Here is a 17,693-nt window from a genome sequence, read left to right as displayed (position 1 = left end):
TTGTCCCCTTAATATGGATAAGTTCAAGCAGCTACCCCTAATAAATGGTGTTGAGGTTTTGGCCTACAGGGACACTGGAGCCAGTGTGACTATGGTCATAGAGAAACTGGTCCACCCTGAACAACACCTACTTGGTCACCAGTACCAAGTAACCGATGCTCACAACAACACACTTAGCCACCCCATGGCTGTTGTTAATCTCAACTGGGGGGGGGTCCTGGTCCAAAGAAAGTTGTGGTAGCCACAGATTTACCTGTAGACTGTCTACTAGGAAATGATTTGGAGACATCAGCTTGGTCAGATGTGGAGTTGGAGGCCCATGCAGCAATGCTGGGCATCCCAGGGCATATTTTTGCTTTAACCAGGGCTCAGGCCAAAAAGCAAAAAGGACAGGGAAGCTTGGATCCTGGAACAATGGACCAAGTGCTCCCTAAAGCTAGGGCTAATAGAAGCACACCACTTCCTACTATCCCTCACTCTACAGTGGATTCAACTTCTGAGGAAGAAGAATTCCCTCCCTGTGCAGAACCTACACCAGAGGAGCTGGAAGCAGACACTGCTGAGCTTTTGGGTGAAGGGGGGCCTGCCAGGGAGGAGCTGAGTGTGGCACAGCAAACCTGTCCCACACTAGAGGGTCTAAGACAGCAAGGTGTCAAACAGGCTAATGGGGATGTCAGTGACTCTCACAGAGTTTACTGGGAGGACAATCTCTTGTATACTGAGGCAAGGGATCCTAAACCTGGAGCTGCCAGGAGATTAGTGATCCCTCAGGAGTACAGAAAGTTCCTCCTAACTCTTGCTCACGACATTCCCCTAGCAGGACATCTGGGACAAATGAAAACTTGGGACAGGCTTGTTCCCTTGTTTCATTGGCCTACGATGTCTGAGGACACAAAAGAGTTTTGTAAGTCCTGTGAAACCTGTCAAGCCAGTGGCAAGACAGGTGGCACCCCAAAGGCACCCCTTATTCCACTGCCTGTGGTTGGGGTTCCCTTTGAGAGGGTAGGGGTTGACATAGTTGGCCCCCTTGACCCTCCTACTGCTTCAGGCAATAGGTTTATCTTGGTGGTAAGCGACCATGCCACAAGATATCCTGAAGCTATTCCTTTAAGGACCACTACAGCACCTGCAGTGGCAAAGGCCCTCCTGGGAATATTTTCCAGGGTGGGATTCCCAAAGGAAGTAGTATCAGACAGGGGAAGCAATTTCATGTCTGCATACTTAAAGGCCATGTGGAAGGAGTGTGGTGTAACGTACAAGTTCACTACACCCTATCATCCACAAACAAATGGACTGGTGGAGAGATTTAATAAAACTCTCAAAGGCATGATTATGGGTTTCCCTGAAAAACTCCACAGGAGATGGGATATCCTGTTACCATGCCTCCTTTTTGCCTACAGGGAGGTACCCCAGAAAGGAGTGGGCTTCAGCCCCTTTGAACTTCTTTTTGGACACCCTGTTAGGGGTCCACTCACACTTGTAAAGGAGGGTTGGGAACAACCTTTAAAAGCTCCTAAGCAGGATATTGTGGATTATGTACTTGGCCTCAGATCAAGGATGGCTGAGTATATGAAAAAGGCCAGTAAGAACCTTCAGGCCAGCCAAGAGCTCCAGAAGCAATGGCATGATCAGAAGGCTGTTTTGGTTCAGTACCAACCAGGGCAGAAAGTGTGGGTCTTGGAGCCTGTGTCCCCAAGAGCACTCCAAGATAAATGGAGTGGACCCCACACAATTGTTGAAAAGAAGGGAGAAGTCACCTATTTAGTTGACTTAGGCACTGCCAGGAGTCCCCTTAGGGTGCTCCATGTCAACCGCCTGAAACCCTACTATGACAGGGCTGATCTCACCCTGCTCATGGCAACTGATGAGGGACAGGAAGAAGACAGTGATCCTCTACCTGATCTCTTCTCTTCCACAGAACAAGATGCTCTTGTGGAAGGTGTAGTTTTGGCTGATTGTCTTACTGCTGAGCAGAAAGACCATTGCATAAACCTCCTAGATCAATTCTCTGAACTCTTCTCTACTGTGCCAGGTACCACTTCTTGGTGTGAGCACACTATAGATACTGGAGACAGTTTACCTGTCAAAAGTAAGATCTATAGGCAGCCTGACCATGTCAGGGACTGCATAAAGCAAGAGGTCCAGAAAATGTTAGAACTAGGAGTGGTTGAGCACTGTGAAAGTCCATGGGCTTCTCCTGTGGTACTTGTACCAAAACCCCGTTCCAAAGATGGAAAGAAGGAAATGCGGTTTTGTGTAGACTATAGAGGTCTCAACCTGGTAACCAAAACTGATGCTCACCCTATACCCAGGGCAGATGAGCTCATAGATACACTGGCATCTGCCAAGTATCTAAGCACTTTTGATTTGACTGCACCGTATAGGCAGATCAAATTGTCAGAAGATGCTAAACCTAAAACTGCATTTTCAACCATTGGAGGCCATTACCAGTTTCCTGTAATGCCTTTTGGTTTGAAAAATGCACCTGCCACTTTTCAAAGGTTGGTGAACACAGTCCTGCAAGGGCTGGAGGCTTTCAGTGCAGCATATTTGGACGATATAGCTGTCTTTAGCTCCAGCTGGGATGATCACCTGGTCACCTATGGAAAGTTTTGGAGGCCCTGCAAAAGGCAGGCCTCACTATCAAGGCTTCAAAGTGCCAGATAGGGCAGGGTAAGGTGGTTTATCTGGGACACCTTGTTGGTGGGGAACAGATTGCACCACTGCAGGGGAAAATCCAAACAATTATTGATTGGGTTCCCCCTACCACTCAGACTCAGGTGAGAGCCTCCCTAGGCCTCACTGGGTATTACAGGAGGTTCATTCAGAACTATGGCTCCATTGCAGCCCCTCTTAATGACCTCACATCCAAGAAAATGCCTAAAAAGGTATTATGGACAGCAAACTGTCAGAAAGCTTTTGAGGAGCTGAAGCAGGCCATGTGCTCTGCACCTGTCCTGAAAAGCCCTTGTTACTCTAAAAAATTCTATGTCCAAACTGATGCATCTGAATTAGGAGTAGGGGCAGTCCTATCACAACTTAATTCTGAGGGCCAGGATCAACCTGTTGCTTTTATTAGTAGGAGGTTGACCCCTAGAGAAAAGCGTTGGTCTGCCATTGAGAGGGAGGCCTTTGCTGTGGTCTGGGCACTGAAGAAGTTGAGGCCATACCTGTTTGGCACTCACTTCATTGTTCAGACAGACCACAAACCTCTACTTTGGCTAAAACAAATGAAAGGTGAAAATCTTAAATTGTTGAGGTGGTCCATATCCCTACAGGGAATGGACTATACAGTGGAACATAGACCTGGGAGTAGCCACTCCAATGCAGATGGACTCTCCAGATATTTCCACTTAGACAATGAAGACTCATCAGGTCATGGCTAGTCTTATTGTCCTTCGTTTGGGGGGGGGGGGGTTGTGTAGTAAAGTACCATCATGCCTGGCATGTTACCCCCATTTTTCACTGTATATATGTTGTTTTAGTTGTATGTGTCACTGGGACCCTGTTCTCCAGGGCCCCAGTGCTCATAAGTGTGCCTGAATGTGTTACCTGTGTAGTGACTAACTGTCTCACTGAGGCTCTGCTAATCAGAACCTCAGTGGTTATGCTCTCTCATTTCTTTCAAATTGTCACTGACAGGCTAGTGACCAATTTTACCAATTTACATTGGCTTACTGGAACACCCTTATAATTCCCTAGTATATGGTACTGAGGTACCCAGGGTATTGGGGTTCCAGGAGATCCCTATGGGCTGCAGCATTTCTTTTGCCACCCATAGGGAGCTCTAACAATTCTTACACAGGCCTGCCACTGCAGCCTGAGTGAAATAACGTCCACGTTATTTCACAGCCAATTTACACTGCACTTAAGTAACTTATAAGTCACCTATATGTCTAACCTTTACCTGGTAAAGGTTAGGTGCAAAGTTACTTACTGTGAGGGCACCCTGGCACTAGCCAAGGTGCACCCACATTGTTCAGGGCCAATTCTCCGGACTTTGTGAGTGCGGGGACACCATTACACGCGTGCACTACATATAGGTCACTACCTATATGTAGTTTCACAATGGTAACTCCGAATATGGCCATGTAACATGTCTAGGATCATGGAATTGCCCCCTCTATGCCATCCTGGCATAGTTGGCACAATCCCATGATCCCAGTGGTCTGTAGCACAGACCCTGGTACTGCCAAACTGCCCTTCCTGGGGTTTCACTGCAGCTGCTGCTGCTGCCAACCCCTCAGACAGGCATCTGCCCTCCTGGGGTCCAGCCAGGCCTGGCCCAGGATGGCAGAACAAAGGACTTCCTCTGAGAGAGGGTGTTACACCCTCTCCCTTTGGAAAATGGTGTGAAGGCAGGGGAGGAGTAGCCTCCCCCAGCCTCTGGAAATGCTTTCTTGGGCACAGATGTGCCCAATTCTGCATAAGCCAGTCTACACCGGTTCAGAGGACCCCTTAGCCCTGCTCTGGCGCGAAACTGGACAAAGGAAAGGGGAGTGACCACTCCCCTGACCTGCACCTCCCCTGGGAGGTGTCCAGAGCTCCTCCAGTGTGCTCCAGACCTCTGCCATCTTGGAAACAGAGGTGCTGCTGGCACACTGGACTGCTCTGAGTGGCCAGTGCCACCAGGTGACGTCAGAGACTCCTTCTGATAGGCTCCTTCAGGTGTTAGTAGCCTATCCTCTCTCCTAGGTAGCCAAACCCTCTTTTCTGGCTATTTAGGGTCTCTGTCTCTGGTGAAACTTTAGATAACGAATGCAAGAGCTCAGCCGAGTTCCTCTGCATCTCTCTCTTCACCTTCTGCCAAGGAATCGACTGCTGACCGCGCTGGAAGCCTGCAAAACTGCAACATAGTAGCTAAGACGACTACTGCAACTCTGTAACTCTGATCCTGCCGCCTTCTCGACTGTTTTCCTGGTGGTGCATGCTGTGGGGGTAGTCTGCCTCCTCTCTGCACTAGAAGCTCCAAAGAAATCTCCCGTGGGTCGACGGAATCTTCCCCCTGCAACCGCAGGCACCAAAAAGCTGCATTACCGGTCCCTTGGGTCTCCTCTCAGCACGACGAGCGAGGTCCCTCGAATCCAGCAACTCTGTCCAAGTGACTCCCACAGTCCAGTGACTCTTCAGTACAAGTTTGGTGGAGGTAAGTCCTTGCCTCACCTCGCTAGACTGCATTGCTGGGAACCGCGACTTTTGCAGCTACTCCGGCCCCTGTGCACTTCCGGCGGAAATCCTTTGTGCACAGCCAAGCCTGGGTCCACGGCACTCTAACCTGCATTGCACGACTTTCTAAGTTGGTCTCCGGCGACGTGGGACTCCTTTGTGTAACTTCGGGTGAGCACAGTTTCACGCATCCTCGTAGTGCCTGTTTCTGGCACTTCTCCGGGTGCTACCTGCTGCTAAGAGGGCTCCTTGTCTTGCTCGACGTCCCCTCTACCTCCTGGTCCAATTTGCGACCTCCTGGTCCCTCCTGGGCCACAGCAGCATCCCAAAACGGTAACCGCACGATTTGCAGCTAGCAATGCTTGTTGGCGTTCTTTCGGCGGGAAAACACTTCTGCACGACTCTCCACGGCGAGAGGGATCCGTCCACCAAAGGGGAAGTCTCTAGCCCTTTTCGTTCCTGCAGAAACCTCTGCTTCTTCTGTCCAGTAGAAGCTTCTTTGCACCCACAGCTGGCATTTCCTGGACATATGCCCATCTCATTCCCAGATGATATCCCATCAAGTTTGCATTTCCAGGCATCTCTTAAATCTCAGTGGCAGAACCGGCCATTTGAGAAGCTCAAGTCTCCCAAAAAACCTTCACAGAAACATAAAACGCCAACACCACCATGCAATCTGCCAGATCCCAACCGCAAAGACCGCCACAAACTGGTCAACTCATTCCTCACATCAGCCAGTAAGTTTACTCTTCCTTTGACAATAAGTGATTGCAGCTTAAAGTATGCACATCTGAAGGTATTCTGACATCAATTTAAAGGACCATTTGGTGGAGTCCATCTTGTTTTTGCTTTAGGTGATGGCTTCCATATAAACTTTATTTTTTAAAACATCTCAGCAGTTGATCCTGTCTTGAGGCCATGATGTACTTCTGGTCGTATAAAATGAGTGAGAGGTCCCACTCCATTTTCTAGGGCAAAGGTCTTTGCATCCCAGATGCTGGTCGTGTCACTGCTCTTGGTAGTGTTAATGTTTTGCAGTGGATCTTCATTATTAGTCCTAAGCACTGAAGTGTATTGAAATATAAATCTATAAGTACACTTTTATTTTAGACATTTTAAAAAGCTTATTTAAAAAAAGGCTGCATTCGCTAATTTAGTCTATTTACTTTAAAAAAAAAGAAACCATATTTTATTGTTTTCACGTAGACTTTGCCACATTTTTTGTATAAGAGTTAATTTTTGATAAACAGTTACATATGAGAACACTCACATTGTATTATATCAAGTATGAGCAGGCATAAAAGACACATTTTAAACACTCAAACATGAAAACGTTTGGGTAGCTATGTGTTCTTAATGAGCGTGCAGTATTCTGCCATACGATTTTCGTTTTTTTTTTTTTTTTCTATTACATTATTTTTAACACAGTACATCACAGGACATAATTTGTCATATCTGTAATAGTTGGTTTTATTGTTGCTCATGATTTTATGTATGCATTGGGTGTTCTTGTAAAATTGAAATATGGACAGTTTTTTAACACATGCCAAGACTGTAAATGGCATCATAACATGAAAGAGCCAAACACACAAACTCCAAACACTACTTCCCTGTTCTAGTCTATGGGACAACTGGGTAGGTAACCACACTGCACCTGGTCGCTGGGGACACTTGGTGTACTTACTTCTGGTGTCTTCATCCTTCCCCAGCTAAGTACAACACTTACTTTGGTTGTGTTCCCTATTTTGCATTCCACTTACTTAGTATATGGTTCTGCCCCCACCCCATAGGGCCCTGTATATTTTATGATAGTTCTGCTTATTTGGTGCATATAGGAAGATTTACTAATGCTAGTCTAGTAGTTAGTGCTGTAATGAGGAATCCTTTTTTTGTAAGACTTGTGTGGTTGGGTGTGAGTTGTAGGCAGTCAATGTTTTGCAGTGGTGAAGGTGGCCTGACCGGAACCTCCTTTGGCTTTCCTGTGCTGTTACCCCATATCCCCCTGTTGTGTAACCTCTAGCGGTTTAAGGCTGATAGGGTTGCCTCTTCTGCTGTTGTCTTTATGAGGAGCTTGCTTGTAGGGAAGATGGTCTTAGAAACTGCACAATAATACTACCTGCGAAAGGACCTCCTTTGACTAGCGGTTTGAAAAGCCTCGTGACCTTAGCCGGTGTCAGTATCCTTTTTACGTTTTTCTAACATTTGGTTGAACAAATGTTCTTCATCAAAAGGGATATTAATGTGTTGCACCTCTGGTTTAAATGCAGAGATTTAAAGTTGTGTGTTGGAGAATGAGGATGAATCTGTAGACCTGAAAAAGGCATACATACAACCGTTATTAAAAGAAAACAAAACTAGACCCGCAAGACCCCAACAACTACAGACCTATCACAAATGGACCTTTCCTGGGCAAATTGATAGAAAGAGCAGCATTCGCCCAGATGTCAATTCATTGAAGACAATTCTATACTTTCAGACTTCCAAATTGGATTCCACCCAGGAAGAAGCACTGAATCGGCACTCATAGCAATCTGGGATGATCTTAAAAACACAGTCGACCGAAATGGAGTTGCTGCACTACTTCTCTTGGACCTCTCAGCTGCCTTTGATACAGTTGACCATGGCACCTTAACTCAAAGACTCCACGAAGCCGGCATACAAGGGATTGCTCTCGACTGGATTACTTCCTATCTTCAAAAAAGATCGAATATCATCCACTCGCCCCCCTTCTCGTCTGAACCCTACCTCACAAAAGCAGGGGTCCCCCAAGGGTCAATCATCTCACCTTTGCTTTTCAACATCTACATGATCTTTACCAGAACTGATCAATGATTTCAATCTCACATGCTACAGCTATGCAGATGAGACACACACACTTTAAATTAGAATGCCCCAAAAACATTGAAAACTCACAAATCTTCAGTTGCCTCAGAGCCGTTGATCAGTGGATGACTTGGAGCCATCTCAAACTAAACACCTCCAAAACAGAAATACTCATATGTGGTGACTGGAAAAATTATGACCCTCTGTGCGTCTGGCCTGACGATCTCGGACCACCTCCTCAATTATCCAAGGAAGTTACAAACCTAGGAATCACCATGGATTCCAAGTTAACTATGAATGCCCAAGTGGACAAATTAGCACGAACAAGCTTCATCACCTTGAAGACTTTACGACGCATCTTCCCCCACCTCGGATTTCCACACAAGGTGTAAGCTACTATCTCGCTTGTTCTATCCAAGCTGGATTATGCCAATGGCCTCTACCATGGATCATCTCTATCTGTTATGAAAAAACTACAACGTATCCAGAATTCCGCAGCCAAGCTACTATTACATGTAAAGCCGCAAGCCCACATCTCCCCTGCCTTGAGACCACTACACTGGTTACCCGTTGCCAGAAGATGCACTTTCAAGCTGCTTTGTATCACCCACAAAGCTATACATGGAACAGGACCGCTTTTTATCAGAAAGAAAATTACCAAATACATCCAACAAAGAAACCTCCGCTCAAGATTGGCACCCCGCCTTAGAACACCACCATACAAGAAAAAGACTATAGGTGGGACATCCTTCTCCGTCCAAGCAGCCAAACTAATGAATTCATTACCCCCAACTATAAGAGCCACAGACAACTTTATTGTCTTAAGAAAACTACTCAAGAGTTGTCTCTTTCCTTCATAACCACCATATTCAAACAACTATGAACTGTATATGCCTATGTTGATAAATATGTTTTCAGATTGTGTGTATTTCCATTTATTTATAGTTTCTTTAGAAAATATGTATCACTACTATGTCATAACAATAAAATACACACACACTCTTTAAAACTGTTTGACTAAGTATTTTTTACCCATGGTTCTAATTATGTGTTGTATGTTCATATGTGTGTATTTGTGTGTGTGTGTGTGTGTATATGTATATATATATATATATATATGTATTTGTATGTGTATATATATATATATATATATGTATATGTTTCTGTGCTTGGCATGTTTCGTGGATCATTGCATGGCTCCTGGGTGGGTTGTTATACTAGATATCTATGAATTCCTGCTCTCATCTTATCACGCTTATCTACTCATCATCATATGTCATGTCTCTATCAAACTATCCTCCATCCCCACTCTGACTCATCCCAAATCCCTTCTACTACTTTAATCTCCTAAATAACTCTGCCTAAGCTCTTCCCTCCGCTTCCACATCTAACTCATCAAACCTCACTCTACTACTGTGACCTCCCACACAACCCTACTAAATTCTTCCGCATTTATCTCGCCCTGCTACTAAGCTCATCCTAACCCTTCCACATACTCTTCCCTCCTCCAGCCCCCTTTACTCATCCCAAGCCTTTGGGCTGAGTAAATGAAGGATATACTCCCAATTGACACTTCTGGATTTCTTTCCTCCTCCACCTCTCCATTACTCCAGTCAATCTAACTAACAAACTCTCATATCCGCGGCTCAAATTAACTCATAATAATACTAAAACTGTACTCATAATTTCCCGATACTAATCCATCGCAAATTTTTGTTGGGTTCCAGAGTAGCGTGCTACTCATCGAAAAGCGCTTCGACGCCTCGTCAGGGGTAGTAAGCGCTATATAAATATGATTACAATACAATACAATCTCCGACTTGCTTGTGACTTTTGGACTTGGTCCCCTTGTTCCACAGGTACCCTAGATTGGAAATCCATCGTTGTTGCATTGTTGGTTTGTGTCTTTCCTGCATTATTCCTCTAACACGACTTCTTTGTCCTTAGGGGAACTTTAGTGCACTTTGCACTCACTTTTCAGGGTCTTGGGAGGGTTATTTTGCTAACTCTCACTATTTTCTAATAGTCCCAGCGACCCTCTACAAGGTCACATAGGTTTGGGGTCCATTCGTGATTTGCATTCCACTTTTGGAGTATATGGTTTGTGTTGCCCCTATCCCTATGTGTCCCCATTGCATCCTATTGTAACTATACATTGTTTGCACTGTTTTCTAAGACTATACTGCATATTTTTGCTATTGTGTATATATATCTTGTGTATATTTCCTATCCTCTCACTGAGGGTACACTCTAAGATACTTTGGCCTATTGTCATAAAAATAAAGTACCTTTATTTTTAGTATAACTGTGTATTGTGTTTTCTTATGATATTGTGCATATGACACTAAGTGGTACTGTAGTAGCTTCACACGTCTCTTAGTTCAGCCTAAGCTGCTCTGCTAAGCTACCATTATCTATCAGCCTAAGCTGCTAGACACCCTATACACTAATAAGGGATAACTGGGCCTGGTGCAAGGTGCAAGTACCCCTTGGTACTCACTACAAGCCAGTCCAGCCTCCTACATACAGGAAATATTGATAGACTGAATCCTCTGCTGTTCATACTTTCTCATACCATCCCGGAATTTCTTACGATGTACTCATCTAATCATTAATGCTACACTCATCACACCATTGAATACAAAGATGATTTTGGGAAAGTTTTGTGAGGTCTAAAGTCAGATCACATGCAATCAATTTGAAGCACATATTAACTTGTTCAGCTACTTGTATATTACATTTTGTACGAACTACACTATCTTTGCTTTCAACACACCACGGGAATGCATTGCTTCCTTGCTGTCTGCTGCTGTGTGTCACTTCCCCTTACACATTCCCGCCCCCTCATTGATCTCTGTATTGCTATCCCATCACCAGCTTGTATGTTGCTTCCGCCACTAATCCCAGTCCTGCTCTGTTCTCTTTTTTTTATTAAACCTCTCTTCCACCCCTCCCCGGCTCCTCCAGTGCTCCCATCTGCAACGTTGGCTTGAACTCCTCATCTCCCTCTTCCTTTGCTCCTCCACATCCTGTTTTTCTCTTTTACTAATTTACAGCCTAGGAGATGCAATTTGCTTCTGACAGGCACCTTCTCTAATGGTGCTTTCACTGCACTTTTTTTTATTTTTTAAACTGAATTGTTTCACAATGAGCCATCTTGGAATGGTACGTTTAAACAAACTGTCCACGCATCATGATGTATGCATTTGATTGCATGGTGATGCATACATCTGTACATATTACATATCTTGCTGGGGTAACAGTAGAGTTTTTTACAGTGGTGTTTAGCACTGACGAAAAACATTTTATCTTTTGCATTTTACTGATGCTGAACAGCATTGGCAAAAAGCATTGACAAAGACAAAAGACACGATCTGTTGGTATTGCTTGTACTTGTTAAATGTTCAGCTCATAGAATATGTAGGTTGTTAGGTTTGATCGAAACTCATTGAAAGGAGCTGCCCAATCTGTTTTCAGCATAAGCCTATCACTTTAGCTGCCCTCGTGTTATCTCTTGCGTTCATGTGCTCCACTGTGTCTGATTGTTTGTCACCAAGTATGATCACCTCGCTGTACAAATTATGAAACAAATTCGTCACGTACAAAAATGTATGCACATTGTCTCCCCAGGGTAGTGACAAGCAACTGCATTTACATACTGCTGCCTTCTACTCTCACACAGGTGCCTGCAGTGCAAGTCCTCTTCAGTTTGTTGATTCGGTCCTAGGAACAAATCTGCAAGTTCACTTTTGTCATCACTGTTTTTTTGTCCTTATAAGATTATGGAAACTAATATTGTTAAAAGAAAAAAGAAAGCTAACATGTTTGAGCAGCGTCCTGAACAGGTAAGACAACTTTATTTACACCTAGGTCGCTTGTATGTGGATAGATACGACCCTGTAGAAATTGGGGAATGTTTGGAGAAGAATAGACAGATGTCACACGCACCTCAGTTGCACCTTTCAGTGTGCGTTAGGGAGACATGGCTGTATGATGAAAATTCGAGAGATTTCTTAATGCAGTTCTTTGTGATGATGCATCCATAAAGTTGAAAATGTGGGCACAGCAACGAAAGTGATAACCACAGGAAGAGATTTCCTAGAGGAATGATAGATAAGTTATAGATGCTTGTTGCAAAAAAAATTGATATGTCGAATCCAGACTTTGCCCCCAAAAAGTGAATAATTTAAAATGTTTTGGGATTTTTGAAGGGTTTGTGGAGTGGACATGTGCTAAATGTTTGCATAATACAATTCTTAATAAAGCACCATAAATGTATTATATATATAAAATATAACAGCGAAAACAGTTTGTTTTATCATTTACATTAAGAAAATATTTTTGGGAAACTGATCTTGTCTATGCCTCTTTGGATTTCCCCTCTGTCCAGTTTTGATAAGTGATCTAAGAAGTGACATTGAATGAGTAGGCCAATGCCCATTTATCCTGCCCATTTTTGACCTTCATTATTCTCTTGGTGTGCCTCTGCTATTTTTTTAAATTCAGACATTGTTGGGGTAGGCATTTCATGCTACTACTGTAACTACAGTAACCTTCCATGAGGTAGGTGGCCTCATTGTTGTAAAAACACCTAAAGGTCATACAAGGATCTTTCTAGCAGATACAGTCCTTCACAAACAGAGTGTGTCCCTTACACATGGGCACTGCTCTTCTGACTAGACAGCATTATGTGCACCAGATGTCTCATTTCATTTTCTCTTCAATATGTACAGAGAAAAACAATACTATTTTGGACGTAATGATCCTCGCAAAGAAAATGATTGGTGGGGATGAGCTATTTAAGCTACAAGGAGATAACATAATCAAGGCCTTAAAATCATGCTCCTGATTAAAACTGGGATAGCTTCCCTAAAGAAGAAAGACGTTTTTGGAGATATTTCAATACAGCCAGCTATCCTTCATCCAGCTCTGTGCTAACCATGAAGCCCGTCAGATTCCTAAAAGTGTACCATGGGCAGGCAAAATGATACAATCCCTTTTATCTTTGTCATGTAGTTAAAATTTTTCGTTATGATCAGGGGTATAGCTTCAGTGGGGGTTTAGGGGTGTTACACCCCCTAATAAATGTATTATTTAATAAATAGTTGGGTACAGTAGCTTTTAGTCGGGTATTTTAAGGTGTCTGTCGAATTTCACCTGGGATTTTTAAATACTCACTCAGAAAATAATGCACACACAAGCACACGTGTCTCTGTTTTGAAGGCCTTAAAGCATGGTTGTTTACAAAATACTGTGTTTTAAGTAACCCTCAAAATATGCACTCCTTTCGACTTACCCTTAAGTCCCTCCATGCGCTGCTTCTCATATAATATGCCAGCTCGATTGTTGGAAAATCTGAAGCGCCCCCAAACTCCCCCTCTCCCCCCGTTTTACGGACCAAGCTACGCCCCTGGTTATGATCCCTTTTTAAAAAGTTTTTTCTTCCATTTACTGGAATGAAAAACTGTATAGAACTTGAACTCGCAAAGCGTCTTAAACATGCCTTATGTTATAATCTTTTTGCTTTTGTTTCGTTTGCACAAATTGCCATTAAAATAATTCTAAGAAAATACCACTACGGAACTAAATGACGTTTACAATTCTTTCCTTCTTGTTATTTTTTTTTTTTTTTGCTAAAGAAGTGTAATCATTAAGCTGCAATCAAATCTGGAATTTAAAGAAAAAGTCCTACTAACTGTTATCATCTAATGTTTAAAAAATTGCGTGTTTAAGGGTTCGATCGCCTTCCCCTGCAATGAATGGAATTAAAACCATTCACAATTGCTGCTGCCACTAAGGAGGCCTGGTTTGTCTGTTTCATTGAATAGCCGACCCATTTAGAGCTATTCGGCTATTTCCAGTGAAATAGTTGTTTATGTTCCTTAACTACTGTTAATCAGTAACACGTGAAGCTGCATTGGTATGTCATGGGATGACTGAATTAATCTGCATATTAAAACGGGCTGTAGCAGATGAATTAATACCGTCTGTCATCATCTCCTAGTAGCATATACAGACATTTAAAAACACTAACCGTATATGTTGTTTAGAACCAAAGTGTTATTTTTATAACCATAGTGTGATTCAGAGAATCCGGCACTTCCATGATTTGCTAGAAGGGCACTGTGTATCCTTCTGTCTCTTCTTATGGGTGCTGTTGCGAAGTGATTTGGCCATTAGAGTATTGGCATTGAGGATGTTCATACACATTGTTTCAGATCGCTGTGACTTTCAAGGACGTTGCCATTTATTTCTCCGAAGAGACCTGGCATCTTTTAGAAGAATGGCAGAAGGAGCTGTATAGCATCGCAATGAAGGAAATTCACGGAGCCCTGCTTGCTTTGGGTACATTTCAGTTTTCTTGTACTGGTTGTTAATTTTGACCTGCTTTTCACACAAGTTAGCATGCACATTCTTTCTATAATATTTTAGGATGATAAGTGGATGACACATCATCCATTGTCACCTCTAGCCATGTTTAATTAACAGACCATACTGCTCACCAAGATCGCAGTCTGAATATTAATATTATTCTGATTTTGATTTGACAAAAACTTCAGTGATTTCTCCAGGTATAGTTCTGTGCTTTGCAACATACTTCCAATATTCTTTTATCCATAACAACTGTGATTTATGTGATGGATAATTGCTTTTCTTCTTTATTTGCAGTGTTATTTTAGGACTTTTTGCCTTTTGTTTGGTGTCCCAGTAGAGAGATGCGTTGCTCAGTGAGGCAAATTTTCCCACCACCATGCAAAACTAGCTCCTAGTTAGTCAAACACTGTTTTCTCTAAGACAGCTTTGTCTATCCCTTTGTAGCCTAAATCCACGAAAGAAAGCCAGCTGAGACGATGAGTTTTAAGAGTTAGCAGTACCAGCACAACACCTGGCTCAAGAAACCACTCACTAAATCTCCCACAGATCAATTAAGTAAAATCAAAAAGTATTTTATGGTTAAAATAAAGCCAAAAATAACAAAAATTGGAACAATCACTGCAAAGTTAAAGCTATCCCACCTGGCTTCTCCATTGCGCTTTGACAGTCAATGAAAGTTCCTGCACAATACTCATGAGTAGCCACTGGAAGCTTATTCCTATCTTACAAATATAAAATGGATCCCATGTCCAGCTTACCTCTTGCCTTCCGTCAGGTTGGACAGGCTGGATAAGAGTCTATCACCTTGTGCCAGCAGGTACAGTTCACAGCGTCTAAACTTCACAGAGGTCCTGTGAGGGTGATACCAAAGTCATCACCTTTCTTTGGAGAGCCTTTGTTCTGGAGACCAGCTCACAGGGAGTGTAAGTTGGCTTTGTCATTCACTTCCCGTTTCCAGCAAATACTCTTTTGCAAGTCCAGTGCCAGACCCAATGTTTGTTCATGATCTTTTCATCTGGTCTGGTGACTTTGATTGTCTTGAGTGGGGTCATGGTGTCTGCATGGAAGGTGATCCAGGCATTGAAGTTGGAGATGGATGTAGGGGAGATCGTCGTGGAGATGTTGTGGTCGGTGGTGTAGTTCCAGTATTCTTAAAAGACCTAGTTTCAGTCCTGTTGTGTGGGGTTGGCAGTGGCATTTCTGCGTTGGTAAGGGATGGGTATGTTGAAATGGACAAGGGCATGTTTGGACCAGGTGATGGATGTGGGCATGTCCTTTGTGATTTCGCTGATGGTGATGATGGGGTCCAGAGGTATTCGGCAGAATGTGCATCTTGTTTATTCGAATATGTAAGACTTACAGGTTTACTCACCACCCTGGAATGTGCTGTGCCCACTCAAAATACAAATACACAGAAAGAGAGCAAGGGAAGCAAGGCTAACCCACACCGCTTCCCAAAAGAAACTATATAATCACAAAAGGTGTGGGGTAGTGGGAATAGGGGGTAAGACTGGGTTAGTCTTTTAACCAGTGTATGGTTATTTTAGGTTGCTTGATATGGGGTGCTGTGTTGACCTACAGGAATGGCGGGGGATTTTCCTTTACGGACTAGGTGGTCTTACACACATAGTAGTGTCATGCTTCATCATATGACCACCTAGCCCCACCTAAGTAAGATGATACTACTCAGGCGGACTCGACCTCTGGTTAAAAGAACCAGAGGGAGTGCTGAAATTAAATTGACTGGATAATTACAGTGATCCAGAGGGGGTGAATAATAAAATTACCTAACATGTCACCAGTGACTCTTGTTAGTTTTAATAGTGGTGCATGTTGGTAAGACTAAAACTAAGGGGAAAGGCTCGTTAGAGGATAATGTCTCTTGGAGTCTAAAAGGGGTTGTACATGACCAACATGTTTCTGCCCTCACTAAGTGCTGGTAGGTCAGGGGCATTCGTCAGGGTCGGAGCACGTGTAATAAGTACGGTGCTCAAAGTAAACGTGTGTGTCCTACCTGAACAGGTAGTTCACGGTGGGGTAGGCCTATAGTAAATAATAAATAGATCACAATTAATTCAGAGTGACAGAAGGGTGGCAAACCACAGCACACGACACAGCAATCAGTGAAAAATAGAAAAGAATGCACTCACACATGCATGCAATTGTGACTTACCCCGGAGCTGGGGGCGTATTGCCTCTGGTCTGGCTAGAACCGGGGGGGGGGTTTCCCTTGTAGTCACACTCTGAGGAGATTAGGTGTTTAGCAAGGGGGGACAGGAGAAAGAGGGGAGCTAAGTACGCTAAGTGCAGAAAGGAGGAAACTGCGCAGGGTGCGCTGCAGACAGGGGGAGGCCGGAAGGGCAAGTTAGTGAAGCAAGGAAATGGCAGGAGAAGGGAAGGTAAAGAAAAAGATCTAGGTAGCGTGAGAGAGAGACGGAAACAGTGAAACGAAAGAGAAAAAGAGGATAGAGGAAAAGGAAACAAGAAAAAAGAAGGAAGCACAAGAAGTACAGATAGAGAAGGCTACCAGGGGAATGGCCGGTAGCAGTTAAAGGAAAGGAAGATTTCACGGGCCAAAATTAGCCCACACTTACCACGCCAAAGGGAATACCATGGGGGTTACCTACGTGCCGGAGCCAGGCCGCTCTGGTACTGACTGACCGTTAGGCCAGGTCTTTATGAGGAGGTCCAGCCAATTAATGCGGAGCTGCAGAGGTCGGGGGCGGTGCCCGGTAATCACGCTCAGGTGTACTGGATGTCGGAGCAACAAAGCACAACTCCCATTGTGTCGTAAAAGCCACGCCCCCTCGGGGGCCGTGCGGGGCGCGGGGCCTCAGGGGCCCTGATAGGTCCACGCGGAACGCACCGCCCCGCGGGGGCACCCGGGTACGGGGCCCCGCGGGGAAGGTTGCGTCCGGCGACGGTGAGCAGAGGCAAGACGCCCCGCCCGCGGCGCGGCTAACACGCACGGGCGAGCGTCCTGCAGTGACGCGCCGCGCGACAAGCGGCGCGCCCTGTAGTGACGCGTTGCGTCAATTGTACCGTGGGACTCTGGGGGAGTGAGTCCCACGGGGAAAGACCCGGTAGTCGAAAGAGGGCAACCAGGAATAGGTAGTGCAAGCGGGGAAAGAAAGAGGGCGGGGGGGGGAGAGGGGGAACACTAAAGAGAGGGGGCACAGTAATAAAAGGAAGGTGACAAGAACGAAGGAAAAGAGAAGGTGGGGGGGAGGGGGGGGAAAAAGGAAAGGAAAACGGATGGGGGGGGAGAAAAGAAAAACAGGGGGAGGGAGGTGGAAAGGAAAGCATGGGAAGAGAAAGGGAAGGAAAAG

General features: G+C 44.4%; 1 protein-coding gene across 1 annotated transcript in view; it reads left to right on the top strand.

Moving 5' to 3' along the window:
• The window catches only part of LOC138265779 (zinc finger protein 157-like), a 77,971-nt gene that overhangs the window by 11,410 nt on the left and 48,868 nt on the right, over positions 1-17,693 (top strand). Inside the window, exons 2-3 of the mRNA XM_069213811.1 lie at positions 11,672-11,834; positions 14,208-14,334. Of these exons, the coding sequence (XP_069069912.1) occupies positions 11,772-11,834; positions 14,208-14,334 (190 nt within the window). The 5' untranslated portion in view covers positions 11,672-11,771. The remainder of the gene's footprint in view (positions 1-11,671; positions 11,835-14,207; positions 14,335-17,693) is intronic.

Source organism: Pleurodeles waltl, chromosome 2_1 (assembly GCF_031143425.1).
Source record: "Pleurodeles waltl isolate 20211129_DDA chromosome 2_1, aPleWal1.hap1.20221129, whole genome shotgun sequence".
Lineage (NCBI taxonomy): Eukaryota > Metazoa > Chordata > Amphibia > Caudata > Salamandridae > Pleurodeles > Pleurodeles waltl.
Note: the sequence above shows the minus strand (reverse complement) of the source record. Positions and strands in the feature narration are given on the sequence as shown.